The 12650-nt window shown below is 39.7% G+C and overlaps 1 protein-coding gene across 2 annotated transcripts in view; it reads left to right on the top strand.

Annotated features, from left to right (window-relative positions):
* BBOX1 (gamma-butyrobetaine hydroxylase 1) overlaps positions 1-12650 on the top strand; it is a 569466-nt gene that overhangs the window by 523271 nt on the left and 33545 nt on the right. For both annotated transcript variants that reach the window (XM_086959483.1, XM_086959484.1), the window contains exon 7: positions 2252-2418. In XM_086959483.1, the coding sequence (XP_086815609.1) occupies positions 2252-2418 (167 nt within the window). The remainder of the gene's footprint in view (positions 1-2251; positions 2419-12650) is intronic.

Raw genomic sequence — 12650 nt, 5'->3', positions numbered from 1 at the left:
AAGCAAAAAGTAACGGAGAACAGGGGCATCCCTGTCGGGTGCCCCTAGTAATTAATAAGGTGAGGATATTTGCCCATTAATACGGATATACGCTCTAGGGGACAAATACAGAGTTTTTAAAGCTTTTATAATGCCTTGGCCTAGTCCCTTCCTGGACAAGATTTCCCAAAAATAGCCCCAAGCAACCCGGTCAAAAGCTTTCTCAGCGTCTAGAAATACGAGTCCAATATTAGACCGAGTTGCTTGAGACCAATCCAAGAAAGAAATCACACGCCAAATGTGATCGGCAGAGTCTCTAGCAGGAATAAAGCCATGTTGGTAAATAGAAACTAAAGGGGAAATAATGTTAGATAATCGTAAAGCTAAAATTTTGGAAAAGATTTTACTATCGGTATTTATGACCCATCTTGATGCAATCCTTCTTTGCTCTTGAAGACATTTGAATGTAAACCACTGTCATTCAGGTGAGGTCCTGGCTATGCTGCATGCATAAGATAATAAATGTTAAAACAAATCTTGCTGGGTGCCGGTTCAGTCAGTGATTACATTTATAATACCTTCCATTACATAAACAGCTTTTCCTAAATCTCTTGTCCCATCACTCTAGTGACCAGCCTGGGCAGAAAGAAAAGGTTTGAGAGCCAATCACTTCATACATTTCACCTGTAAAATATTTGAAAAATATGTTGCATTGAATCAGTTCCTTAACTAGCGCAATTACCAGAATCGTTAAATCTTTGATTTTGACCACTCATTGAACTTCCTGTCAGTCAGGAAAATGCTGAAAAAGCGATTTTTCAATTATACCTGAAGTTACTCCAGAGACGCACATGGTGCTTAATTTGAACGGATTGCTGCTGGTGGCTGGCACTAGTACTTATTATTGGGGACAGTGCACTTATTTTTCCACATTAGTTATTTCCCTAGAGCAAGAGAGGGAATAACAAACAAAACAGAAAGATGTAAGAAGAGAAAGATGGAAAAAATTTCAAAAAAAGTGAAAGCAGGAACCTGCAAGAGTGAGATAATGGGGCAGGGATTGTCAGGTAGTGAATTAAAGAGGTCCGAGGTGGATTTAGGCTATCAGCTTTAAGGGCATATGTACAAGCCCCTACGACCACGGGAACATCACTTTTTATGATGTGCCCGTGGCAATAGGGACTTTGCTTTCTGTACATGGCAGCGTTAAGCCACTTAACGTGGCTTAACGCTGCCTTGCACATAAGTCACCCTTTCACGCTATGTTTAGCGTGAAAGGGGAATGCAATGGGTGTTGTGGTGGGCGTTTCACCACAACACCCATTGTATTTGAAGCTGCCCCCTATGTACAAGGGTGGCATATATAAGAGGCAGCGCCAAAATTAAGACTAGGAAAATCCTAGTTTTAAATTGGCGAAACGAGGAGAAATGCATTATTTCTCTTCGTGTTTGCTTTTTCCATGTGTGCTGCCTTGTGAAGCACACATGGAAAAAGCAAAATGCCAAGGTTTGTTTATGTACAGGAAGGTGTCCCTTCCTGTATATAAACAATCCTTTATAAAAAATGCCATTTTGTACAATGAAGACATTTTAGGATTGTTTATGTGCAGGAAGGAACACCTTCCTACACATAACCAATCCTCCCTTGCACACAGACACCCTTGGACTCTGGTGCAAGGGTGTCTGCATTGGCGCTAAGTTGTTAAACTTAGCGTCATCTTAGGGGGTAAAGCAAGGCTGCACCATATTCTCGTAAATATGGTGCAGCTTTGTGTTTCCTAAGTGGCAGAGCATGTCGTTAAGCCCAGGAGGCTAACGACACGCTCCTCCACTTCATTGTACATATCCCCTTTAGTTTTTGCCATGCCAGCGTTTAATTTTACAGGCTGCAGACTGCTGAGCAGAGCTTTGGCACCAGCACTCTTTATTCCACAAATTAAGCAGTGGATGCACACAAATGCTATAGCCATCTAACTGTCAGTTTTCTTTTCTATCACAATTCATCTATTGTACCTTTGTCATTTTCATACTCTAACTGTACTACCTTTCACAGTTTATAGAATATGTAACTTCACTGTACTGCTCGATTTCTCCATACTTGTGTGTAATAATAATGTTTCATGTAAATCCTGCTAAAGCCCCTCAGAGCAGTAAGTCATTAAAGAAATAAACAAATGTGATATGGTGATAGTGTGTAAATCACAAAAACATCAGACATAAATCTGAAGCATGTACAACACACTGTGTAATGTGTTCTGATTTTCTTTTATAGGTTGGATGATAACAAGCAGGTCTTTCGCATCAATTTTAATAATGCAACAAGAGATTCTATCTTCGACATACCAATTGAAGAAGTTCAACCATTTTATTCAGCTTTGAAGGAGTTTGTTAATCTCATGAATGTACCAGACAATATATTCTGTTACAAGATGAAACCTGGTAATTATTAGGGTCACTTGTTTTAAAAAGCTTGTCTCTTCTGCATTTCCACAGTTTTTTTTATTTATTTAGTGGTTCACTATTATCTTCATTTTAGTAAAGGATCATTTTTTTTTTAGGTCTGGCTTGGCAGCTACATCTGCCCTGATAGCTGAAGTCTATAGTACAAAAATATCACAAAATCGCACTAGAAAGAATACAGGCAAAGGAGCTTTGGGACATCCCCCTTGAACAATGAGGCAGTTTGGATCAGCTCCATCAGCTGGTTTACAAGGTCCTTGTGTGTAAAAAAAGCAGCTCTTCAATTGTATTTTTTTCCAGTGGAGAAATCCTTTCCCCTACATCCTCACCAATTTCCGAGGGATTCTCTTTCTTACTTGTCAGGAAAGGGGTCTACTTTTGCCCTTGTCAGGAGTAAATGTCTGACCATTTCCAGAGTGGGAGTGCCTCAGAGGTCAGTTTGTGAATACCCAAAAATGCAAATGATGTGGGTGGTCTCAAACTTCCAAGACTTACCCATTGTGTGACCTTCACTCTCATCCCACATGAGGAGATCTACTCCTTCAAAGCCACTGGGTGGGTAAATCCATTTACAAACACAAACATAAGATTAGTGAAAGACTAAAGTCATTATGCACTCATGAAAGAATAGGGCCTCATAAGTGCAACTGGGTCCATTCTTTAATTAGTTCTTCTGCTATTATTTATATCTTTTTTTTGTATTTCAATGTATAGGTATTCATGTGTAATAATTTTCGGTCTGTAAGTCACATATGATTACTTTGAGTTTATTTTCATAGTTAAAATAGGTTTAACAGCAGGAAGGACATTAGTGAACCAATCATTTAAAATAGGAAACTACATGAACTCAAGTCAAGTCAAGTCAAAAGTTAACTTTATTCGGTTAGATTAAAACCATCAAAGTGCATGACAGAGAGCATTATGATTCAAAACAGTGCATTGATACATAATTTAATTTAGTCCGATTTTCACACCTCAGCAAAATATTTGATAAACCATCATATGTTAAGCACTACTACCCAACACAATATGTCCTCAGGGAGTAAATAAATATATAAAGTATGAATCTACACTGAACAAGGATTTACTATTTATATAGAATATTATTAAAAAACACAAAATAGTAAATAAATAACTTAATTTAAAACACTGTCCACTCTACAGGTCCATGAGCCTATTCCTACACCTGATTGCTCCTATTATATAACTTGCAACCCCAAAGCACACCACAGGTGATGCCAACATTTGCAGGTATGCCAGTGCTGGCCTGACTTGTTCAAAATGTTGGCCTTTTAGGAGGGGGATAATACATTTCCTACGTAACGATACATAAAAATCACAGAAACATATCATGTGGAGGATGTTCTGTTCAGAGAAGTTGTCACAAGCACAGGGACTTAACAACCCTTCTTTAAAAAACCCTTTCAGGAAAGCTAGTAGCCAGGGAACCACATTATGCTTGAATCTAATTAAAGCAAATAAATGGTAAGGATTATTTACATAGGATAAATACGGTTGCAACTGTCTACCTAAGGTCAGCTTGACAAAACTTCTCACTGTAGGTTTTACTAGTTCCCTTTCCTCCCTAAGCAACATTGATCTATGCTTCAGGTCTCCAATGGCTGACATACCCAGAGCTCTAGGGCTCGAAAGTAGGTCAGGACAGCCAAGAGATTCCATCTGAGACTTGATGTAGCGTGCCCATGGTATCTCTACTCCCTTATTTAGTGAAATGCAGTCTTGTAAGATCAGCTGATTTAAATTAGGGAAAGGTTGGGCCCAAATTCTCAGCCAGCACATTACGGGGACAACCGCAATCTGGTCCGAAATAAAACAGACTCCTAGGTCCTCATGAATATTAAAAACAGGGGTAGAGGCCGGGACCAACAGCAGTCTATGAAAGAAGCTGTTTTCGACCGCCTGGATTTCACCCGTCTCCATATATCCCCATATATCACTCACCTAGGTCACCATTGGGAGACACTTGGCGTTGTAAATTTCCATGAGTGCCGGGAGTGGTTTGGAGCCAATTCTTTTAGCAAATTCTACTATAGCCCCATGATGCTAGAGCTAATGTGTTCCTTTTGTGTACGCGCTGCGTGACCCACGAGCGTCTATCATCAAAAAGAACCCTTAAGTATGAGAAAGCGGGGACCTTAATTAATTCCATGTTCTTACAATAGAATTTGGCATTCCTTGCTCTAACTGAACCAATAGACATAGAATGTGACTTTTTGAAGTTCGTAACCAAGTCCAGAGAGTCCATAAAATTAATAAGACAGTACAAAAAGGGTTTGCAGCCCTCTCGAAGTCCTTGACACTAAAACGGCATTGTCTGCATAGAGCAATGTGGGAATCATTTTTGTACCGGCTCTGGGATGTCTTTGCAACTGGAAGTGAAAGCGGCCCCTAATTTGTTAATGTAGAGTGTAAACAACAGGGGTGCTAAAATACACCCCTGTCTAATCCCTCTTTGACGGCCCAGGAATCTGTGAGACTACCATCTTCATTGTAATGCATTGCGGCTGTGGAGGTCTCATGAATGGCCGACAGGAAGGAAATCAAATCTACATCTAAACCAATACTATGCAGGGTCGCCCACAGCTTTGAACGATTGACAAGATCGAAAGCTGAGGTTAGGTCCATAAAGAGTGTATATAACAAGGACCCCCGGATCAACAAATAGTTCAATTCCTACGTCAGGGACAATTATTTATTAGAAGAAACACACCTAGGCAATTGTATGCTCTTGTCTACACAATGTTAAATGGAAGAATTAACATATCAAAAATAGAGTTCTGTCTTTATTATCAAGATTTGTAGTACTTAAAAACACTTTATGTGATATACATATCAGTTAAAAAATTGTATCAACATACAATATAAAGCACATCAAACATAATATTATAATAACCAGTTCATTTATAACAAAATCAAAAGCGTAAATAAAATATAAGAACAAAAGCGAGAAAATGTGGCACAATAATAGTCGACGCGTGTTTCGGCGAAACAGCGCCTTCTTCAGGAATAGCCACTAATTACCTGAGAAAGAAAGTAGGAAATGAAATACCTTCAGTAAAATAGTGTTACATTCAATGTATCACAAAATGACATTAATACTCTCTATTGACAAAAACATATTCTATTACATCAATTATAGAAACATATATCAACAGAACTCATATTTTACCAACCTAAAAATTCTCCCAAAAATGGACAAGAAAGACTTATAAACAAATCAAGTCTATACATGTGGTTTACTATAGTACTCATCTAGATCCGTAACCAATTTTGCTCACATAGGCGAGGGACCGAGTTGCTTCTATTTTTAACCTAAATAGTGTCCCTATTCGAAATAACGGGGCAAATCTCAGTTTAACAGGATACTTACTTAAAAGACATTCATGATAATTCAACAGAAAACGATTAATATTTGCATATCACATTTGTGATCAAGTTTTCTGAAATGGAAGGAAAAACCAGTATAAACCAGAATTGAAAACAACAAATATATTCAATAACCATATATAATTCAAGATATTTACTTACTACAGTTTTAAGATTTGCTTATGTTCTAATTTTAATGCTCCTTTATTAATCGCTGTCTAATTCGTGATGTCGAATATAACAGAGGTAGCTCAAAAATGGAACTATTATTCCCGTTCTCCTTATCTGTTAAAAAGGATTTCGATATAATTCAGAAATTGGTTCAATAATCATTGTTTGTCATGAATACTTATTGTTTGTAATGAGTAATTCAAAAATCTGCAATCTGATAATTCTAAACGGAAATTCTAAGGTTAAAATTGGATACACTCTAATTAATTGTTGCAGATATAGTATCCACATTATCAGTACACTTTATTCTAAATGAGCAGTTATGTCACGGACTCAACCAATGCAAATCCATTATGAGCACTGAAGAGTGCAACAACGAGAAACAAATGGATACTTTATGTTGAAAAAGTTCCTTAGACGTTTCAGTTTTGCGACATAATCATCCCCAAAATCATTAAAATGAAGTATAAAGAAAGCTTCGTTATAGATTCTCACACAAGCTGCCTGATGATAAAATCTGGAAAAAATGATACAAACAGAAAATAGCCAGTTTTATTAAACTTGCACCGTAAGAGCGCTTTACAGATCAGACATCACAATAAAAAAATTATGTCTCACAATAATAAAAGTATCATTACCTAGCGAGTCTTGGCGACAAGTGTAGCCTTCGATTTTTACCGATATTGCTAAAAGCTGATGAAAAGTAAAAAAAGGGGCTATTTAAACAAAGAGATTGAAAAGCGGTGAATCTGAACTGACACATAAGGCGCAGTCAATTGATAGAAATACAAGCAACTACAAAGTAGAAATGCTCGCTCAAAACAAAGCCCACCTTGGATAATAATTCACAATGGAGGATCGAAGGCAAACTGAGAATCCCGGCGTCCTACGTCACAGGAAACGGATGGGCGGATGGATATCAACGAGACCTTCTAATGCAAGGCCTTAAATACTCGTGTGTGGGAGGTTAACAACACAGGGATGAATTCACGTGACCTGACACATGACCTCTCATAGAGGTGAAGAAATTACTCTCAACGGAAGGCTCGTGAAGAAAAACCTTCGCATAGTGCAATAAGGGGCATATCCGTATATAATGCACATACATAGAATGTAACGGAATCTCATTGTATAAATAAACGTTATTTGGTATAATCGATATACCAACCACAGAAGTCATAGGCAGTATTTACTTAGGTGCAATTGAATCGTACTATAGGGGAAATGATTAAACAAAGTACGAATAACGAATAATATTTATAAAGGAGTAAAGTATGAATAATAACTGAAAAGAAGCACGGGGAAGGAGGGGGGACCGCGCAATATAAAAGCCAATACGGAAAAGGGGGACGGAATAATTTTATGAATATAAAACTAGACTAAGAGTCCTGTCAGTAATAAAGATAATAATGAACTAAGTAGCTGTGAATGCAGGTATTGATGATTTAAAAAAATATCGTTTTCCCATGGTATTTCGCTATTTAATCCGTTTTTTAAAGCATTTAAAGGAAATATCTAAAACACTTCACGTTTTTTTCTTATATACATACCTCCTTTTGTGTCTGGGGTGTTAATTGTTCAAATTCGCCATTTGAAGTCATCTGGACCATGGTTACAATCCACAAAATGTTTAACCATGGGTGCTAACAATTTTTTGGTTCTTATGGCAGAACGATGCTCCGTAAGCCGAACCTGAATGGACCTCGAAGTTTCACTGACGCACCCAAGTGCACAAGGGCATTGGATAAAGTAGACAGTGTTGGCTGTCTTGCAATTTCACCTATGGGTAGCCTGAGTGGTATACTCATTGTTGGTGAAACTTTCACCACCCAGAATAGTACGCAACTTACCGAGTCCTTGAAAGTGCTGGAGTCCCCACTGGCCGCGTCTCTCCTGGGTGATTCTGCAGCAAGACCGGCGGGAACGTTGCAGTCTCCTTAGACTGTATCTGGTGAGTGGTGCAGGTTAACAAACAGGCAGCACAGGAAAATATTCTCCTGTTCAGCAGATAGAGAATTCCAATGTAAGTATAGTAAAATACATACAAAACCATGTAATGTTTTAAAATATGTTGCACGTTTGTCACACTCTCTCAAAGGGAATTTTTGCAAATCATAACATACTACATTGCTATGAGAAAAATGCACTCTGGGTGGCATTAATTTGAACCTACTTAAATCAGTAAAAATATACATTATCTTGGCCTTAATTCAATATATAATAGGTAAAGGAAGAACCAGTGCATTTTGAGTTCAAAGTTATACTGTCTTATCCACAGTGCTGACTCAGCGAGTGAAAAATTCATGGGGTATTCACTCACTATTCACTCACAAAAGGAAACTGCCGAAAAATAACCCAATTCCATAAAAAAATGAATTCAACTTGAAACTATAACTACAAAAATGAGTTAACAAGAGGGGAGGGCGAAGGAAGAACCAAAGCAAGTCAAGGAGCGGATATGGGAGTATCGGTGTTACTCTGATCAAGGACAGTCGATAACTCAACGCGAAAGAAAAATCAATACAAATAGGAAAGGCTATGTGTTCATCAGTGATAAATCTGACTCAATGAGTTAGAAACTTCATGAGTTAATAAAGAAATATGCTATCAATCATGAATTCTTGGCAAATTGGCAAATTGGTAAACCTAATGTGCACAAGGGGATAGTCCTATGGTCCTTGTCTTACAGCTGACGAAAGTCAGATACACCTGCCATATAAAAGCCATGTAAACCATGAAAGAGGTCTTGCAGAATTGTAGAGAGTCTCTCTGCTAGGCTCAGATTTTGTAGGAAGAGATTTATTGTACATTATTTATACAATATTGCTTTAATACATTTTTAATAAGATTTGTAGTACTGTTTAACTAGTAGTAGTATAAATACTTTATTGCATTAATCATTTGATTACAATAATAGAGAATAAGCAGGCATAAAAATAGAATTAAAAATCACATAATTTCCATGCGTGGTATCCTATAAAATACATACATAGATCATGATACCTGTTTTTGCATCTATATACATATACATATAGTAAAAGCCGTCTAAACATTTAGGGGTCGATTCCGATTCGGGAAACTAATCCGTACGACGATTCGTATTCAAAGCCGTTTCCGTACGATTCGTAGTAATGCGTCCGAATCGCGTAGTACGATCCGTTGGCCCGAAATATGTACGAATAGTCGCAAACCGTATGAAAGTCAAAGGTGAGTCCGTACGATATAGACCTGCACAGTAAACCGTACGAATGGTAAACATGCCATACAACCTGCCAAGAACGATCCGGACCGGGGAATGGGACGCGATTCGTACGGATACGACGGGTATGAGCAAATCATACGGAGCTATACACTATCGCATAAGCACCGTACCCCTAAATTCAAGGGGGGCATGCAGGGGGGTGTACGCACCATACACGTACGACCTTGGGGGGTACGGACCGTACCCCTACGCACCGTACACCTACATTCATGGGGGGTATGCACGGGGACATACGCACCGTACCCCTGTGATCCAGGGGTGTACGCACCGTACCCCGATGCACCGTACCCCTGCAATGATGAGGTGTACGTACCGTACACGGGGGGTCCGTTCCATACGCATTTGGAGCTGAAATCTGGTTTTCCGGACGATTTAAACTCCTGTAGCAAAAGCGTCGTACGGAGTGCTGTCGACACGAATCGTACTGGCTTGGTCGGAAAAAGCTGCTACGAACTGTACGGATGTCGCGTACTGCATGTTCCGAATACGATTCATACGGATCATTGAGTTTTACATCTTTGGTATGAATCGTACGGAGAACTGCATTGGGTACACATCGTACTACATCGTACATACGGGTACGGTTCTCCGTACGATTCGTAAAGGAATAAGGCTCCGTACAACGATTCGGACGGGATTTTACTGAATCAGAATCGGCCCCTTAATGTTTTATAGGCATGTTATAAAAAATGAACTATCCTTCTATCTGCACTTTCCCCTGTGAGTCTTAAACAATAACGTACAGCCTCCATTGTTGTTCTTATTTTCGCATTATTAAACACGCTGCGTAAATATGTACTCCGTATAGGCAACAGCCTCAGGCAGATGCATATTAAATGTTCAAGAGTTTCCTTGCCGATTCCACAAAGACGACAAACCTGTGTATCTTTGAAAGCCTGATTCCAAGTCCATTTGAACTCCCCAATCGGAATATAAAATTGTCTAAACCGTAGGTATTCCATTTAATATAATTGTTCAGATTCCATCCCAAGTATTCTTGAGCCGGCAAGGTATACGTATCGATTATTAAGCCCGTATGTTTATGTTTCCCGGCTTGTCGAAGATCTAAATTCCACTTTTTTAACTTTAGTGTTTTACGTATTCAATTTTTTCGCACATCCTTGATCATTTGCCTCATCTCCTGTATTTCAGGCAGATGATAGGAGTCTATTTCCATCATTATACTTGATAGTTGCAGATCTCTTACTTTTTTACTACGGAGTTCTTCCATTATTAGATGTTTCAGTGTGCATGAATCGGCCTTAGCACAGTCAATAATATAGTTAAAACAACTTTTCTTATGAAACATTTCCAGAGATTTTAGGCCAAATTCCAACCATATCATACAATGTGGAGTGCCTGTCGTAGATGGAGTATGGTGTGCACATTTCATAAAACATTTTTAAAGCTCAAAGATAACTTTCTTGTTTATGGCAGGAGAGTCATACCATAAAAACTGAATCATTTTCATTTGTAAAGCTTTAACTGATGGAATTATTGTATTCCCTCCGAACATTTTTATGAATCTCCCAATTGATTTTGTAATAGTTGTAGATCTTGCACTTTTACTAACCATATGGTTTAACCATGATAACTTTTTGGTAAATGTTACACCGAGGTAGTTATATTGGTCCACTACATCGATTGGATTTTCTCCTAAAGTCCACATTTTTGATTGTGTAGACTGTCCAAATGTCACAATTTTTGTTTTAGACAAATTAGTAATCAATCAATCAATCATTCACTTTGTTATATGTGTATAGTTGATTCAGTTGGTGCTGTAATGAAATGAATTGAAATGAAAATAAAATGTATAAAACGCTACAGTTGCCCTCAGGCGTCCAGGCACTGTGACAAAAACAGAATTGCCCTCAGGCAAACAACAGAGATTCTGGTTACTGGAACAAAAAAGTTTTAAGTTGCTTCCGAAAACTGGTTAGGTTGGAATTGCTTCTCATGTGCAGAGAGAGGGTGTTCCATAGTCTTGATACATTATAAGAGAAGGATCGTCCTGGTCTGGCTTTAAAGATTCTAGGAGTCTTAGCCAGAGATGCAGACGAGGAACGAAGCGCCTTATTGGGCAGATAAGTGGAAATCAAAGAACAGTTGATTTCTGGTCCCATTTTCCAGAAGGCCTGATGAGCGATGCACAGAGATTTAAACTTTACTCTGTCCTTGACAGGCAGCCATTGCAACGTTCTTAGCCCAGCTTTTACTGAAGTTCTTCGTGGGACTCCAAGTAGCGCACGAGCAGCACAATTTTGGGCAAGCTGAAGTTTTTTTAAGGTGTAGTCCGGTGCTCCAAGATAAAGGGCGTTGTTAAAATCCAGACAGGATTGAACGAGGCCCTGTATAATAATCTGCTTGGCCTCAAATGGAAGAAGGAAAAGGATTTTTTTAATCACCATAAGGAGGCCAACGCAGGTGCCGCCACCTTGGTGGCCTGTATATTGAAACTCATTGACTTATCTAGCCATACCCCCAGACTTTTGATGTTATCTCTCGGGGCAGGGGCCGTCCCCATGCTCGCGGGCCATAGCAGCTCCAAGGTGGAGGGGGCCGCCGGGCCCAAAAGCATGAGCTCGGTCTTATCGTCGTTGAGCTTCAAACATGAGCTCATCATCCAACTCCTCACCTCTTCCAAGCACACTGCTAAATTGGGCGGTGATTGGAGGTCACTCTTCTGCACAAGGGAGACCACCAGCTGGGTGTCGTCCGCATATGTAACGATGTTAATACCATGCGGACGAACAATCCCAGCCAGTGGCCTCATATATGCATTGAAGAGCGTAGGGCTCAATGATGAGCCCTGAGGAACTCCACACCCCAGAGGCCTGCTCACTGAGACGGATGTGCCGTCAAAGACCTGGAAGGTTCTGTCGGATAGAAAAGACTTGAACCAAACCAGGGCTTCTCCAGACACTCCTAGGTCGGCGAGACGGTTCAACAGAATTTTATGATGAACCGTATCAAAAGCGGCACTCAGATCGAGGAGGATCACTGCCACTGACCCCCCCCCGATCCAAGATCCGTCTCGCCTCCTCAGCCAATAGAGCAGTCTCTGTCCCATGTTTTGGGCGAAAGCCCGTCTGGGAAGCATCGAGGAGATGATTTCCCTCGAGAAATTTAGTCAGGATGGTATTAATGTGCTTCTCCACGATCTTAGATGCCCATGGGAGCAGAGAGATTGGGCGGTAATTACTAGGGTTAGCTGGGTCAAGTGCAGGTTTTTTTAGTAAGGCCCGTACCATTGCATGCTTCCATGCCATAGGAACCATCCCACTCAGCATGGAGGAGTTCAACAACTCCATGAGAGTAGGAAGAATGGTTTCACTGGCCAACCCCAGCGAGCCCGGAGGAGCAGGGTCACACGGTGAACCAGATTTTATTT

This window comes from Lissotriton vulgaris, chromosome 2_2 (genome assembly GCF_964263255.1).
Source record: "Lissotriton vulgaris chromosome 2_2, aLisVul1.2, whole genome shotgun sequence".
NCBI lineage: Eukaryota > Metazoa > Chordata > Amphibia > Caudata > Salamandridae > Lissotriton > Lissotriton vulgaris.
Note: the sequence above shows the minus strand (reverse complement) of the source record. Positions and strands in the feature narration are given on the sequence as shown.